The sequence below is a fragment of the Dinoponera quadriceps genome, unplaced genomic scaffold, assembly GCF_001313825.1.
Source record: "Dinoponera quadriceps isolate SergipeBrazil2010 unplaced genomic scaffold, ASM131382v1 scaffold586, whole genome shotgun sequence".
Taxonomy (NCBI): Eukaryota; Metazoa; Arthropoda; class Insecta; order Hymenoptera; family Formicidae; genus Dinoponera; species Dinoponera quadriceps.
This window is the reverse complement of record NW_014554764.1, coordinates 1,501,443-1,518,829: the sequence shown is the minus strand read 5'-3', so window position 1 is coordinate 1,518,829 and position 17,387 is coordinate 1,501,443. Positions and strand designations below refer to the sequence as shown.

The following is a 17,387-nucleotide window of genomic DNA, read 5'->3' as shown; positions in this document are numbered from 1 at the left end:
TTTGTCTTTCCTTTTCTCCCTTCTCATCACGACACGCGTGTACAGCCGGCGTTATGTATGCCCTACCATTTTCTACACTTTTTATCATTATATCATTTTTCAACATTTGCACATATAAGATGAAGAACGTCATAATTAGAGCCAAATGTAAACCTATTATAATTAGAGTTACTCATTGGATTTTTAACCTTACGGGTTGTGTATGTAAACCTGGAAATCGTAATTTTCCATCTAGGGAATGGTCATGTCTACCATTTCGAATTAAAAGTGACATAATGATTTTCAGCCTTATGCAAGACCTAAACTGTCATAATTAAAACTAATATAACCTTACTATTATAATTAAAATTACTTATGCGACCTTATGCGCGCCTAGCATAAGCTCGAAATCGTGTAACTCTCGATCTAGGAAATGTTACAGCGTGCAATGACACAGTGTGTACAGTCGACGTCACGTGTGTATGCCGTACTATTATTTCCTAGATCAAAAATTACGGTTTTTCGATTTTACACAAGTGATCTGTTCTTTATAGTTGAACTGGGCGCATCAGTTGGCGAAATTTATATACATTGAAGCGTACGAAATATATCTACAAGATTCTCACGCTTCAGTGTGCATAAATTTCTTGAAATAGTGCAGCCAGTTCAGCTAAGAATAAGGACCAGACCAAAAGTCAGAACCGTAAAGATCATAATTAGAGCTAATATAACTGTATCATTGTAATTGGAGTTACTTGTGCGATTTTCAACCTTATGGATCATATACAAGGCTGAAAATCGTGTAATTTTCCACCTAAGGTACGGTACAGCATACACGACACTGGCCGTGCAGGTGCGCAGGTTTGCGCCGACGCAATTTTCCCTCACCCTCTGAGCGTCGCGGAACATCGTCGTTATGCGAGATGCGATGTCACCTCTGGAACCACCAGGCACGCTCACTTCCTTGCCCCGCATCAGCTGGATCAAGAATGACGTGAATTCCTTCGAGTCGTTACTACCGCCCAGTTTGCGCTGCAGTGAATTCACTTGAGCGACCAGCGCCTCTACGCCCTCGACGTCGCGCGTGATATCCTGGAAGTATTCATTTGAAACCGGTAGCGCCCAAATGTATCTCCGCGAAGATTCATGTGTATTTATCGTTATTTAAATACACGCGCGCAGGTACGAGATGTACCTCGTATAAATTGAGTTTCTGGTGAGTCGGCTTCGTCGCGAATTGCAGTCGGTTGAGTATGCTGTGCGCCACGTCGGGCAGGCTCGGCAGAGCCTCCTGTTTCTGCGAGCTCAAGGTGTAGAGCGCTGCGTGCGTAAGGGTCGGCAGTAGAAGTTGCGCGACCTGGCCTATTCGTTTGGAGCACAGGTAGTGCAGGACCTTCTCCGCCTCCCGCGTGTCGTCGAACAGCCTCTTCTGCCGGTGCGCAGGAACTGGTTGCGCCGATGCCCACGTCGTCGACCAAGGATTATCGGGGATCATCATCCGCGGCGACAGATGGCCTGCGTTCCGGAAAATTCGAATAAACCCGGCGTGCGGGAAAATCAAAATGCACGAAATCAAGTGAAAGAAAGCGTCGGAAAGATTATTTTCCCAAGCGCTATCTTGTCCGACGAAGCGCACGCGAAGCTATACTCCTGACAATCTCCTCGCGACTCGGAGGTATTTTTGTAAATGACGCGCACGCAACCTTTCACATTTCTCCACTACAGCCTCGAGCACAATGGAGCCTTTTCCAGCGGGAAATAATTATACGAGAGTCGTTGCAGCACTTCTTACGTTACATCTTCAATTATCTAACTGAGGTGTATGAGATAATGGCGTGTGTAAAATTGCAGATGACACGGGGATTATTCGGAGATATTGTCATGGGTCCCCAGGACTGCTATTCCACGCAGGTGTAATCGTATTATAAAATAGCTGCGCAATGACGCATACCGAGCTGACAATTCTCGGTAAACGGATGTACGGAATACAGTTCCAGGACGTTTCCTAAGTATTATGAAAAAAAAAAAAAACGATACCGACCCTTTCCTTGTCCCCACTCGTCGAACCCTTCGTCGTCGATCCAGTCCCTCGGGGAGTACCATCGGATGAAGTCCTCCAGCACCGCGCCAGGATTCGCCGCCTGCGTCATATCACAAGCAAAATGGGTGTCATTACAAAGTACATCTTAGCTGGGTTTAGGCTCGACCTATCCTGAGTCGAAATTTGAGTCCCGGTTTAAATCGAATTTAGTTCTACATTAAATGCTCAAATTGTCTCCCATTGTGCTCTTTGCTGCTAAGAATAAGGAAGTTATATTGATGTTTTCTCCACTTGAAGAACTTAATGTAAAATGAAAAATTTCGACCCGGGATATCGCATGCTGTGCGCACCTTGAAGGACTCCATATCGGACAGTAGGGAGGCGCTCATCATTCGCGCGCGCATCTCGGAGGCGTACTTATCGGTGCCGAGCTGCATCATCACCTGCGCGTCCTCCTCCAGCTGGTCCTCCGTTTTCGGAACGGGATCCTGCGTGACGGGTAGATAAAGAGGATCTCCGCTTTGAATCAGCCTACGCATCAATTCCCATCCCATTGAGTCATGAGGCAGTCGTACTTTCTCAGATTTGCACCGTCGGCAAGGTAAGGCTAATGTCATATGCGCGATCTTAAATAGATAGGGGTACTTAAAACTACGAAGAGCCGTTCCCAGAAGTGCTGGTCAAAGCTAACGCATTCTTAACCAATCCTCCGCTCTTTCTCTCTTTACCTGTGACCTTACACCGACAGAAAACTATAGTTGCTTTTGGTATCAAACATATTTTAGTAGTAACAATATGCATGTAAAGTTATTATCACTAACACTATAGGACACATTAGAAAAATGGTTCTCCCGACTAATTTTGTGGTTAAAAGATATGTTTAACGCTGAAACTAACTATAATTTTCTATCAGTGTAGAGAGAGAGAGAGAGAGAGAGAAATTAACGGTACTCGATACTCGTTCAATATAAAGCACCGACAAGTACCGACATTACGTGATATTCTCGAATCTCTATGGTGCTCGCGATGATACAATAAGATAAGAAACCGTTGTCTTTGATTCTTCAGGATCTCAGACGAAATTTCGCGCTAGAGCGATCCGTGCAAATTTCCGCCAATTTGTGGCTGTCATTCGCGCAGGAAAGCGAACCTGAGTGTAGGGTGTTTGGCCAATCTTCCCGCGGGTTTGTTCCACAGCAGGTGCTTCGCCTTCAGTTGCATCCTCGTTGATGAAACCTCCTCGTTCGCCAATTCCTCACTTGAGCACTCGAAGAATTCCTCTTCCTCGGATTCTGCACAAATCAAGCCGAGCTCTGCGGTCCCTCCGTTTCCTCAGATTACGTTTCTCGCGTTATCAAGCGTCATTAATTTTCCGTTAGTTATAATATCCAATAGATACATGATGTAACATGCGCTCCAAGGTACACTTTCGAAATTTTGAAGAAATCAAACAATTCATCGATGAATGGATCGCTTCTAAAGATAAGTCTTTTTTTCTATCAGGAATACCGTGGAATCCATTTATCGACAAACAAGATGGGAAAAGGTTGTAGCAAGCGGTGAGAAATATTTTGATTGAGATACAACGTATCGTTTTTTTTTTTTTTAATAAATGCGCTTTTGAACCAAAAAACTTTTGAAATTAACCGAAACCCCTGATATATCGCGACCATTCATGGATGAAAAATATTGCGATTAACGAAGGGTCAAACGCATCGCGTATCGTAACGTTACCTGTCTCCTCCACATCATCGATGTCCATGCTCTGGGGTTTGTGCGCGTTCTCCTCCCTCGTCTTCTTCCTCGCTATGCAACAATTCATCATCTGCGCGCGTACAAACAAAGGAGATTGTTACTCAAAGAAACGTACACGGGAATAACACAGAGAATGGCATATACTCCTCAGCTGAACTAATGCCAAGGAACTTCGTTCCTTTTCCTTTCAACGCTAGATCATACACCTGTTTTTCCTTCCAACTAAAAGCGCAGCACAGCCGAGAAGAACAGGCCTAGAGACTATACACCGAGCATTTGGATGAATCGGCGTACCTGCAGCTTTTGGTGCAGCAAACACGTGCGAACGGAGTCCGGAAAGCTTGGCCCGACTCTGAAACGAAGCGCAAACGGGCGATATAATTCTAGACTCGATTTTCCGGTCGCGAGCACGTTTCACGCATAAATTTCGTCGATGGAAAAATGGCGACGCGAGCGAACGTACAAACGCGGGATCCAGGAGACCTGAAGACCTCCGGTCGAATCGCGTGCGACGACGTCGTCGTCGTCGAAATATTGCACGCTGCTTTTAACAGGCACGTTCTTTATGCCGGTCGTCGCATCGATTTAGTAATTACCCGCCTGCCACACTCGGTCGTTAGATTTGAACGTGCAGATGCGTAACGGTATCCCGCGTATTCCGTATTCCCGTGGTCGGCGAGTTACGTTGCACAGCCGCGTCTCCTATCATCGGCAATTGATATCTCGCTGTGCTAATTTCGCGTCGGTGATCTCGCGTCGTGATGCTACTAAGTTAATCGTTATTTAAATGCGCCTATATCTCACAGTTAATAGATGCGTTGTCAATTAGTCGGCATCATGTATACTCAAGATGTCTGTTACCTGGAGAAACTTGAAAAACCTGCTATTCTAAGAGAATTTTACATCTGGAAAAATCAGGGAATTTTAAACGGTCATTTTTGTCTACAAGCCGTATTATCGTTGTTTATAGACAAATATTATGTAGTTAATTGAATTTTACTTACTATTTCTTTCATTAAGAATCATAAAAAAAAAAATAGTACAGAATTTTTTGGTCTGATTTGTAATTAATTTGAACTTGAATTAAAGAATAGCGTTATATAAATCGTAGGAGCGAACTTATTAATATTTCGAAGTGCGCTTCTATTTTTAGCTGTTCTACTCACGCCGCACAGGAGATGAACGAAGCGGCGAGTGCTTTTCGCAAGAGACTCGAGAAATTAACTGCGAAAATGACATTCGCCGAGATAACGAGGATCGAACTGCGAATAAACTGGAATGGGAGGAAGACCGACAGTCTTAAAAATAGCCAGACTGGCCGATCAAGCGTCCCGATGGAAAATCTAGTTAGAGGCGCAGCAGGATACGAGACCGAAGACGCAATTGCATGGGGGACGGAGTACATGCAATGCGCTTACAAAATCTTGTCGCGTATAGCTGGCATGGCGATGCGATAATGCCGGGGGAAGCAACAGGTGAGCGACGAGCTTGTCCGAGCTCCAAAATGTTTTATTGCCCAAGCAGAGGGGTGACGCTACCATGATTCTACAAGCTACAATTAACACGGAACATTCCACGAATGACGATACACATACGAAAGTCTGCTTAAAAATTTATTTGGAAAACCACGCAGGACAATACTCCTCTTCTTTCATCCAGCAAGCAGCGTATTTTAGCGATACGAAGAATACGATTGACGCTACATTCATTCCGGGATAGCATCCTGGACGCGTACGGAACACTAAATATGCCTTTCTGATTCTCAAGCTATAACAACATACGTGACGCTCATATAAGATTTGCACGGAGAAAAAACAAGAAATTCTCTTTTTTTTCGACAAAAAGTGGCTTGATTCATTCATTGTCACGTTAACGCAAACGATCTTCTTTCTCTTTCTCTCTACACGTCCAGAATAAAGCGCCTGGAATTGTATTCTGTACGCGTATCGAACGCTAAATATACTTTTCTGATTCTCAAACTGAAAAATTAGTGTGGTTTGATCCACTTAACAATGGGCAAAGAAACAAAATTCCTCGTTCTCTCATTAACCAAATTCGTCTGTTATTTGTTATCGTCGGACAAATCAATAACTCGCAATTATTAGAACAGCATTGACGCGTACGCTATTTGGCTAATTATGATGTTACAGGGAAGAAATCTCAGTTTTCGTGCAATCAAGCTGACAATGGACGAGAGAAAAATGTCTAATCCTCAAATCTAGTTCTTGTAATCAAAAATTCTTGTAATCAAAAATTCCTGCAACCGGAAATTCTTTTCCAATCAAAACGCGTTTGGCTGTCCATCGTTAGGTAGATCCATCCAAGCTCATTTCTCAGCGCAAGCTGTAACAACATTGCACATGACGCTCCCTGTAAGAAAAACGGAGCTTGGAGTCAAAAGGACGCACTTGGCATTCGCTATGCGTCCAGAACAGGACGCCTGGTCGTTCCACGGAGCGCGACCTTCGAACGAGCAGGATAATACTCGCGGGGCGATTTCAATATCGCCGGGACCGACAGAAGACGACATCCAGCACCGGACGGGGCAGGATCGCCAAGGGTCAACTCCGCCCTCGACGAGGTTTTTTCGCCGGCGAGAGCGCCTCGTCGAGAGACGCTGAAATATCCTAGCCGGTCCGTGTAGCCGCGGCTGCCCTACCACGTCGCTGGCACGAGACAGGATTTCTGAGGGGGCCGAGGACGGACGGTCGTGCTCGGCTCGTGCAGTCGACTTCAAGACCGCGATGCGGTCGAGCTAACGGTGAAGAGAAGCCGACGCGAGTCGCCCCACGTCCGCCGCCGCGCCTGTGATTCTCGTCGGGACTCGTGCCCGGATTTCCGGGGGAGTTTCGTTTCGCTATTTTTTTTTTCATTCTTCTCTCGCCCCCTCCCCCGTTTTCCCGCGTTCCCTCTGTTGCTCCGCCGCGTGAGATGATCGATTCGTAGAGCCGCGTCCTGTGGATTCCCGCCGCAACCCCGACCTACGCTGTGCACCCGAAGGACCCGAAGGACACGCGTCCAGGTGCATTTTCCCACCGTGCACCATGGCTCAGACTGCTCGCTCGTAGAGGACGACACAGGCAACTATGAGTGAGTGAATGTTTATTTCCCCCTTCTTTTTGGGTTTTTCTTTCAGTTAGAGCCAGGGTCCGCCTTTTTTTGGTTTTTTTTTCTTTTTAAGTTAGAGCCAGGATCGCCAGTTAGTCTTTCTTGAGGATCAAGGACGTTTAGCGTCCGCAGTTTTGCAACGCACGAGAAATCGAATATCACGGTGTACCGCGTACTTAACTTCAAGGTGAAAATTCACATGTTAACTGGACATACTTAAATTTCACGAGCCATTTCGACAAGCTGATGAAACTTCAGCCGTGCGAGGCAGGATTAAGTACCGAGCGCTTGTTGATTCGTATCCCGAATTTCCTCGGCTCGTTAATGCCCGCGTGTAACGGTATTATTAGTTTGCCCACGGTAACGGGTGAGCTACCTCGTCGTCCGATTATCTCGAGACGTTGGGCCAAGCAAACCTGGCACGTGTGGCAGAAGTGGGAGAATGCAAGGTTGAAAGTGTTACTTTTCAACGAGCCGCTCGCCGAGATCGACGGATATTTAAGTCCCGCGGGATAAACAATGTCGTTGGTGTAACTAAGTTTTCCATTGCCCGGGGGCCAGATGAGAAAATCCGGAACGGAAAGATGCCCGTGGGAGATTTCTACCCGGTTAATTGTTCTCAGTTGTCTAAGCAGAGTTTTATGCGGCTGACCGTTCACGCTAATGTTCTCAGTAGCGGAGATATCGCTTCTTATCGCCGAATTTTCATTCCTTGTCACCGGAGTTTTTGTCTATTCCGGTTGCTGGTACCGAGTTCTTTTTTTCCGTGTGCGTACGTTTGAGAAAAATGAATAAATATCGGATGACAAGGCGCGAAATAACGCAGATCCACGGCGTCTCGGAGATTTTTATGCTTCGGGAGACTCGTGCGTCCCAGGACGAAAATCCGAAATCGACGGTACCCGGACTTGTTCCCTGCCGAGCTGGAGAAATATACGTACGTCCGTTTGCACGGCTGGCTGTTCGCGCGGACGCCACCAGCTATACTCTTTCGTGAAACTATAGCCGCGTCGCGCGTAGCGGCGGACTCTTCGAAGGGTTAATGCACCTACGCGCGTATCGTACGGCTATCGTCTTCAACGTACACTGTCCGTCCGACCTTGAACCGCACTGTAGATACCACGTACACGTTGTACAGGGTATACAGACTCGCGTAACCAGACGCCGAATAAGTGTTGGCGCGCCACGCTCGAAAAGTCCGCGCGCCTCACATCCTGCGTTTAGCCGTTTACCTTCTGCAATGCGCAAAGTCGAGGACGGACGAGGCTCTGAGAAGCGTCCGAGACATCAGCGACATCATGACATTACACTCTCCCGTAGGGGGAAGGAAAAACGCGCCTTTTTCTTCGTCGGACGCGAGGCGAGATCGATCGGGAAGTCGGCGCTTAGCGATTTACAGAAGGAGAAAGAGAGCGTCGACGTTTTTACGGAGCCGCTCTCGCGGAGAACGCGTGGAATCCCTTAACGTCCAGGTATGACGGACGAGATACGGAATGATCGAGGCTCGGAAACGCTATCGGGGCACTTTGCATAAAATGGACGAGGCGATCCGGAACGGAGGATCGCGAAGAGAGTGTCCTCGAGGCTCGGATTCTCATTTCCGCTCGATCGATCGGCCGAGCGACGATCGTGAACGACGTATGAGCGTGGTACTCTCGCGAAGAAGATGAAGACTCGCGATATCGCGGGATGCGGATGGGTAAAATTCATACGCGGGATAAAAGCATGCGAGCGAGTGGCGGAGTAAAAGGGAGCGTGGATAGAAAGCCGGAGGAAAAATCGAGCGACGCACTTCCCGATCGCGTACCTTTCTTGTGTGTGTGTGTGTGTGTGTGTGTGTGTGTGAGTCGTGTCGATATGTGTTAGACGATCGATCCCGTCGTGCTGATCGTTCCGCGCGGCTTCATGACGTTACGTAAACATCGAGCGTGTAATTCCATCGGGAAATATATTTTTTTCCTCTTTTTATACAATGACGCCCGGAAGAGCGAGAAGATTTTGGAGTTTTCGCGCGCGTTCGACGCACCAAGTCGAGTTTCGGATAGTACTGTCGGTACAATCCAGGTATCCGATATCCAAGTGATAGTCGTAAACGCGGTCTACAATGGGCAGTAGCAGTATGTTTGTAAGAAGTAAGAATAAGAAATTAACCGATCATAGTCGATTATTCTCCTTATATTCGAATATGATTGGTCAGTTTCTTATTCTTATTTCTTATGAACTCCTACTGGCCATTGTAGACTACGGTATAGGTTTTTGGGCACTTAGAAGAGAGTGGAGTTGGTCCCGTTATAAAAGAGATATGTTAAGACGTTCGAAATAATCAAAGTCATTGTTGCCTCTTTTTCACGATGCTGATTGGCTGTCACGGCTTGCTTCACCCGTGTCTGCGGCTACCAAATCATTACTTGAATTCTGATAGTTCATCAGTTTGCGTGTTGAAGACAAAAAATTAAAATACTAAAGAAAAGGAGAGAAATAGATTTTCAATCTGATAGAATTTTAGTCTAATATCTGTTTGATTAGACGGTAACTGAGATTCTTTCCATGTAAATAATAATTAGTTAAATAGCGCGTGCGTCTGTGTTGCTCTAACAATTACAAATTACTGATTTTCTAATGATAACAAATAACAAAGGAATGCATGGCAAATTCATAATTATTTGCTCGTTGCTATTTCCTAGTTACCAGGGTAATATTGGTAAATATGGGTGTGCCCGTGTAATATCCGCGAATGTATACACCTGGGTACACTGTGAGAAAAATAGTTGGTATGTGTAACTATAATCATTATAGTAAAAGAATCATAGCCAGGAGAACCATTTTTCTAGTAAGCGTTACTATAGCATCAGTGATAATAATCTTACATGCATATTCCTACTACTATTGAAGCCGAAAACAATTATAATTTCTCTCGGTGTACGCTGAAAAATGAGTTCAGCTGGATTTACCTGACAACGGAACCAACAGCCAAACGCATTTTGGAGGAAAGAAACGAAATTACTAGTTCTCATGAACGAAATTTGATTCTTATAACAAGAAATTCTCTTTCCTTCAACCGAAACACATTTGGTTGTCCACTGTCAGGTGGATCCAAGCAAATTCATTTTTCAATCAAACCCGGACAATCCCGAAAAAGCCGGGTAGTCGAAATTGACAGCATTTTAGGAGCACACGCGAACGTAACGTTCAACCCGTCACGGTCGGCCCGACGAGAAAAATCAGGACGTATGATGATGGTGTCCCGTGCGGCAAAGTATTACGAAGAAATGCCCGAGATTTCCCGGCGAACCGGCCGACGAGCGCGACCGATGGTGGTCCGTTTGTCTGCGAGCCGTGACCATCCGACCATGATGCTCCGCTGCCTCGATTCCTGCGTCCCACCCATTTCTCGCATTCCCGACAAGCGCGGCGAATCTCCGGAAGCTCGTCCAAGTCGAGACGCATTAGCCGAAGGAAGTTGCATGCAAAATGCGCTAACACGATCATAGGAAGTTGTACCGAACGGTTTCAGGTGAGCAGAGTTGACGGGTGATCGAAGGAACTCTCGTGCAATCGTTCATTTTCATCTCGTCGCAAAAACCGACGTGAAATCCTGGGAAATTCGAACGAGTCTTTCGTGTATGTGTGTGCGTAACTCACGCGCACGTGCATAGGGTAATCTCCATAGGTAGACTTACGATGCTCTGTCCTGAAAACCGCAAATCGCAGGGGGGAAGCGGTCGTCATTGTCGCGGGAACAGATGTCAACTGCGTGTCGTTGCTACCTTAACGAGCCGCGGCACTTTTACGCCGATTGCAATTAATGAGCGCTATTGTTCGCGCCTACCGTTTACACGGTTAACGTGTTCGCTTGTGACAAGCGTCTCCTTACCTTTCCCGTGAGAGATCGCGACACCCCGATAATCCCGCGAGTCGGCGGCGATTAAAATTAACGCGGATCAAATGCTCCGATTAACATCCGAGCCTGCACGACGCCTCATTGATTATACAGGGTGTCCGACGCAAGCTGTGCCAACCGTCATATACTTGTAGTTCAGGTCAATGTGGACAAAAAAGTTCTCTACCATTTTGCAAACAACCACGCAAAATTTTGCGTTATTAATTATTGAGAATGGCTATGTGTAAAAGCTTCTTTGATTAATGACTAAAAAATTTGCAGGGTTATTTGCAAGAAGGTAGAGGACTGTTTTGCAAAGAATCATGCATTAGGAAATCTATGAAGATTCGGATTAGAAGTGTAATATTTCAATAGTGCGATTCTAAATGAGAAGCCCAAATAGATTCCATTTGCTCTGCGTAGCATTTTCCCCAAGTTTTCTTATTATTGCGATAAGAATGGGATTCTTAATTGATATCACAATATATTACACTTATTTTGAGATAAATTTGGGTAATCTGATCAGAATATATGCTATGTTTGGAAATATTTGGGAAATTTCCATACGTACGGGTACAAGTATATGACAGCTATTGTACCTGGTGACAAGTTCAAGGTTCAATATATTGACGTCTGTCGCTAAGTACAGTCGGTCGCAAGATGGTTGCAACTGTTTTTCTTTTGACATGTTTCGAAACATACACAAATTGCGACGGAGCGAACCTATGATTCACGAACATGCGCCGTAGACAGTTGTCAAAATTACATATACATATGTAATCTTGGCATATATCGCATGTATTATACATATGTAATTTTGACAGCTGTCTGATCATTTACTGCGCATATTCATGAATTATAGGCTCGCCTCCTTGTATCTTTTGTGTGTTGTTTCGAAGCATATAAAACAAAATTGTTGCAACCGTCCTGTGACCAATTGTACAATATCTGTCACATACTTGTAGATTAGGCCATTTTGAATAGAAACAGAAACCTTTACCATTTTGCAAATAACTCCGCAAATTTTTGAGTTATTAATTAAAGAAGCTTCTCTACACCATTTCAATAAATTTCAAGGCCATTCTCAATAATTAATAATTCAAAATTCTGCGCTGGTTGTTTGCAAAATGGTAGATGACTTAAACTACACTTAAACTGCTTAAACTACTACTTAAACCGACCACTTAAAGTACTATTTAAACTGACCTAAACTACAAGCATATGACAGATGGCACGGCCTGCGTCAGACACTCTATATACTAAAACGAACGCTGCTGCCTCGGGGAATCAGAGGGATCTTCTTCGACGTTCTCGCCGAGTGGAGATCATCTTCGAAGTCTCGGTGGAGGAAACTGCGATTTCAAAGGACCTTCGGCGGTCTCAAAACACCGCGGCACCAGCGAGCGTGCCGAATGAGCGCGAGCAGGTTTCGTTTGCGCAGCGCTTTACGATTGCGCAGCGAGAGTAAGCAATCGCGGGCGAATTCTTGGCGAATGTTACCCACGAGGAAACCCTTCGAACGGCCGCTGCAAGCCTGAACCTCGCAATCGGGTTTGCGTTTTAGAAAGGCACGTGCACCGGTGCGCGCCACGCTGCGGTTTCGCGTTTCTCGCATACCTCGCGCAAGAAACCACGGCGAGCCGAATTGTTCCACACAAAGCTTTCGTAGGGATTTCTCTTTCGCACCGTGAACGATGGACGAATCGATGGGCGTGGGCATAACGTGAGAGACTCCGTAAGAAATTACAAACTGTCCTGCCTGAATACGAATCGATTGTCGTACGACTTTGCCTCGACGATCCTTCGTTTACATACACACGGATAAAACAATTCCGTCGATGAAACTGAATTTTTCGTTACCTGGGGACCAGATGAAAACTCGATTGTGGGAACACAGATATTATTGTAGGAGGATTTTGCTCAGTTAATTGTTATCTCTATTCAATTTTAATATAGCTGAATGTGCTCAGTCAAATGCTGTAAGAAGTTCGCGACCTTTGAAAACTCCGCGACGAAAAAATATATATTACCGGACGCGCCACCAAGTGTCGGGAAGAGAGTCGCCCCGGCGAATCTCACGGACTCTCCTTCGCCGGGATTGTCTCAGAGTGGAAGCCCTCGAGGAAGAGTGTCACCTAGAACGACCTAACCCACATCTCAGAGGCCGAGGGAAACTGAATTAGGCACGGAACGTCGCGGCTCTCATTTCCGGAACCGCTTCTTAACTTCCGCCGAAGCATCTCGTCACCGTCCAATAACCGTTTCCGGTCATGAATCAATCAATCGATCGACTCACGACAGCCTCCAATATTCTCGTCTATCGCTGTGTGGTTTTTTTCTATTTCGCGCTCTCGAGGTCGAACACTCGACAAACTCCGAGTTACTTCCTGAGATATTGACGATTAATTTTTGCTATGACTGTGGAATTTCGTCCTGTAACCTTCGAATACATTCAGCGAAATGTTTTGCTGTTTGTTTTAAGAATTAGAATTTAGAATGTTAAACGTCACTGGTAAAATATATCGCTGTTTTTTGTATCTGCTAGAAAATTTAGATCTTGTTAAGGCTCTTGAGGATTAATTTCAGCCTATTTAAACAGCCGGTAGGCTAATAAAAATCTATTTTGACGATATTAACACTTCTTGAGTTCTCACTTGAAAATCTTTAATTCTCCAAACTTAATTTTAATGATACCTTAAACGATCTATTTTGACACGAAAATAGCGAAAATGGAAATTCAAGACTTCGTCAGGGTTAAAATAGGAATAAATTATATTGTTGAATTGAATGGAATTGAATGGAATTGAATAGAATTGAAATCTCGAGCCAATTTTGCTATCTCATCTAAAAATATAATTCTACTGCTAAGAAAAGCGACTACTCAGTTTACTTTCCTTCTTTTAAATAATACTTATCTTCAGCAAAAACTATTCTTGATAATAGTCTTAAAATATACTCATCACAAATTTTAGAAAAGCTTATTACAACGTAAAAAGAATTTATTTCATTTCAGAAATATTAAAAACTTTATAAAAAAAAAATTAAATTCGGTTAATTCGAACAAGCAAACTGAAAGGTTTATTTTAATTTAATATTTTTTATTGAGGTACTATACTTGAATTTAAACTTATATTTGCGAATATATAAACTTATGAAATATTCGAAATAAGTGACATCTACTTGTATGCAATATGTATTTTCTATGTGTATTGTATTCTAGAATTCAAGATTTAACATAGAACGAAAATTTCGACTCGGGATTGCGCGATATTAACGGTGAGAAGGCGGCTTTTGCGAGTTGCGATTGTGAAAATTAGCGGCGGGAGCCGCGATCGAAGGGACAGCCGACGCGACGCGCGCGCTGGAGACTTGAACGCCTGGTTTAACGCGTTCCGGTTCGCAGCTGCGCGCGGAGGTACGCCCGACACCGCAGCGGAGATTTGGTAGATGATAATTAAGCGTACGACGGGCCAGCTTTTGTTTCCTCGTTATTGTGTCAGCCGGGCCCCTATTGTGCGACCGTTCCCACGGCCTGCGATATAAAGTAAAGCGCCGTCGTCCTCGTCGCCGTGCTCGTCATCGCGTAACGCAATTCGGTAGACGAATGCCTCCTCGCAAAACTGACAATGCGTGCAAAAGACACGTTCGTTTCTCGCGGTGGATTTTCGCGTGCGCAGGATCTATATTTAATATTTTTTAAGAATCTACGCCAGTAGGGGGAAGCGGACTCCGCGGCGCTATTAATATTCATTTGCGTCGGCGATGCTACATCGGGCTAAGCTTTTATTACCGGCTGATGTCTGATCGATCAATCAGGATCAAGGTTCGCCGACTTTCATCTGAGCGTAACGGTTTCGCGTTAGGATCGCTGGTCAAGTGCTGTCGCGATACGTTGCCTCTTGGCGATGTAATAACGTCTCGAAATCCCTGGGAAACAGCGTTCTCGACGACGACGTTCCGAATGAAGGCAGCCGAGAGGAGAGAGGAGCCTGTGGTGATCCCACCAGCGAACCCCACATTCACGTGTCGCTGTTCTTGTTTGCTGAAGTCGCGTGTGTAGCCGCCGCGATTCGGCATTGTGCAATTAAATGGTCGCTCTTGAGAAACGCAAAAGGAACGTCATCCTGTCGGGAGGAGGAGGGGGGCCGCGGGGCATCTCGCTGCTTACGAAACCCCTACGATGTAGAAGTGACGAATCGAGAGTGGTGACTCGCGGCGATATTACGTTCCTGCTCGAACGTGATCGCTGAATCGCCACGTTCTTTCGTCATTTCGTTCAAGTTGAAATTTTGGCTTTATGTTATTTTTAATTCTACAGTGTGTTATCTCTATGTTATCTTTGATTCCACAGTATAGTAGGGGCTAAGATAGCAAAACAGATCCAATTGCAATTCTAATAATATAATATAGCCTCTGCTTTGATCCTGATGATGTCTTAAATTTCCGTTTTCGCTGTTTTAATGTCAAAATAGATCGTTGAAAGCTTGTTAAAGCATTAAAATTCGATTTGTAGAATGAATCCTCCGAGTGACAACGTATTTTCATTACTTTCGGAGTGGCAACCATGGTCGAAAATTATCAATATCGCCAAAATATATCTTTATTAGTCTCTAGGCTGTCTCTTTAATCTATAGGCGGTCTGAGTAGGCGCAAACTATCTTTAAGAACATAAGAATTGCATCAAAATTTCGACTCGAGTTTTCACAACGAAGTAACGCGCGTCGCCGACGCAGGTGCGTCTAGCTCTTTACGCACACGGATCTCTCTTCCCCGTGCGTCGTCGTCACCGTGTCCCAATTCGTCGATCGCGAGAAGCGGCCGAGAGACCGCGTGCGTCTCTAAGCGGGAAAATATTTTGCGACTCGGCGAAGCACGAAGGCGGCGAGAAAGCCCGCAGCCCTGATCTTCCTCACTCGGATGACCGCGAACGAGCGCGCGGAGAGAGAGGAAAAAAAGGCGATCGGAGATGATCGGCGCCGCGAAAAGAGAGCGTTAGGATCATCGGGACATTCTCGAGTGAAAACGAGCGTCGATCGAGCGCGGCCGGCCGTAACGACGATCGCCGACGTACGATCGACGGATTAAGTCGAAGCGATATATCCCGCCGAGCGGAACAAACCGCCGCGAAACGCGTCCCGCCGTGTCATTCGCCCGTGCGCGATGCGCGCGAATTTCTCGCTCGCTAATGAAGCCTAATTTATCGTGACGATGCGACCGTTACTTCGACGGGCTCTCCCGAATCGCTGAGATAGCCCATTCGCGTCTCAAGAGGATCCTCGTGATCGGAGACAGGTGTCGCGCTTCGCAGTTTTGCCACAGCCTCTTCTTTACATTCCTCTTGAAATATTCAATATTGAAGTGCTAAAAATGTAAATATCAAATATGTAGAGAGAAAAGTGAGTTTTTGCAGCTGAATAAGGATTAGATGAAACCACTCGAGCCTCAAAACGTATCCTCGTAATCGGAGACAGTGACTCGCGCGCTTTGTAATTTTGCCACAGCTTCCTCCGTGCGTTGCTTTTTGAATATTCAATATTGGAATATTAAAAATATAAATACCCAATATACACAGGTAGAAAAAAAAACTCAGTTCCTGCAACTAAAAACAGATGGTCAGATAAAAACCCGCTGACAAGGAATGAATATCTCCGTTACCACGACTGAGAACATTCTCGTGAGCATTCAGTTGCGTTAAAACTCAGTCGAGAGGACTGAGAGTAATTGCCTGAGCGGAAACCTCCTACAGGAATCGTTCTGTTCCAATAATCGAGTTCTCGTCTGGCCCCCAGGCGTCAGAAAATCCAGTTGCTTCGAGAGAATTGTTTTCTCCGTGTAGACATTAAACACGGAGAGAGACGAAAACTGCGGCTCGCCAAGAAGAAGTTGAGAACCAGACACCGTTGATAATCGACTGCGGAGTCGTCCTCCCTTCGTCGTCGCGACTGCTCTCTTTGCGAGAGGAACAATGGTCGGCGAAAAGAAAAACATCGCGACGTCCTGCGTCTTCCTAGCCGGGGGGCCGTGAAACGTTAATCGCCGTGGCGCGGCGATCAGCCGCGATTTCGAGTCGCTCGTTCTTTTTACGAGGCGCTCGGTCGACTTGAAGGCAGCCACGGACTCTCCGACGCGTAATGAGATGCACGAAGAATGCAACGAACTCGCCCGAGTTAAATCACAGGAGGGACCCGATCGACGCGTCCCTCCTCGCGAGACTCGCGGCTTAATCGCCGGCGTGAATTACGCCACGCCTGGAAATACCGCGAATTTACGGAAGCAGAAACTGGAGCGCGGGCAATTTTTCAAGCGGGGCGATCACGCGGACACGTAAAAATCGTGAACTTTCGCCGCGTGCGCCGCCGATCGGCCGCGCGCGCGCGTAATTGAGGCGGTCGGGGATAAACGAAGGTACTCGCCGACTCTCGCGGGAGAGTCGTCTCTCCATAACCGCGAGACGAGTTCGGCGTTTTACGAGAGTCGCTTCGAAGGTGAAATTACCGGTCTCGGGGCTCGTTAAAAATCACGGAAATATACATATAGAGTCGCGAGTGAAGCATAATAATAACCGCATTCCTCGCGAATGCGCCTCGTCGTTTGCTCCGGAATGCGAGCGATGATATTTCTCAC

General features: G+C 45.8%; 1 protein-coding gene across 1 annotated transcript in view; it reads right to left on the bottom strand.

The window, feature by feature from the left end:
- Positions 1 to 17,387, bottom strand: part of LOC106741644 (rab3 GTPase-activating protein catalytic subunit) — a 41,868-nt gene that overhangs the window by 555 nt on the left and 23,926 nt on the right. The window contains exons 7-13 of the mRNA XM_014613856.1: positions 4,070 to 4,127; positions 3,755 to 3,845; positions 3,171 to 3,312; positions 2,371 to 2,551; positions 2,021 to 2,120; positions 1,175 to 1,494; positions 868 to 1,071 (exon numbers count right to left, since the gene is read on the bottom strand). Coding sequence (XP_014469342.1) covers positions 868 to 1,071; positions 1,175 to 1,494; positions 2,021 to 2,120; positions 2,371 to 2,551; positions 3,171 to 3,312; positions 3,755 to 3,845; positions 4,070 to 4,127 — 1,096 coding nt within the window. The remainder of the gene's footprint in view (positions 1 to 867; positions 1,072 to 1,174; positions 1,495 to 2,020; positions 2,121 to 2,370; positions 2,552 to 3,170; positions 3,313 to 3,754; positions 3,846 to 4,069; positions 4,128 to 17,387) is intronic.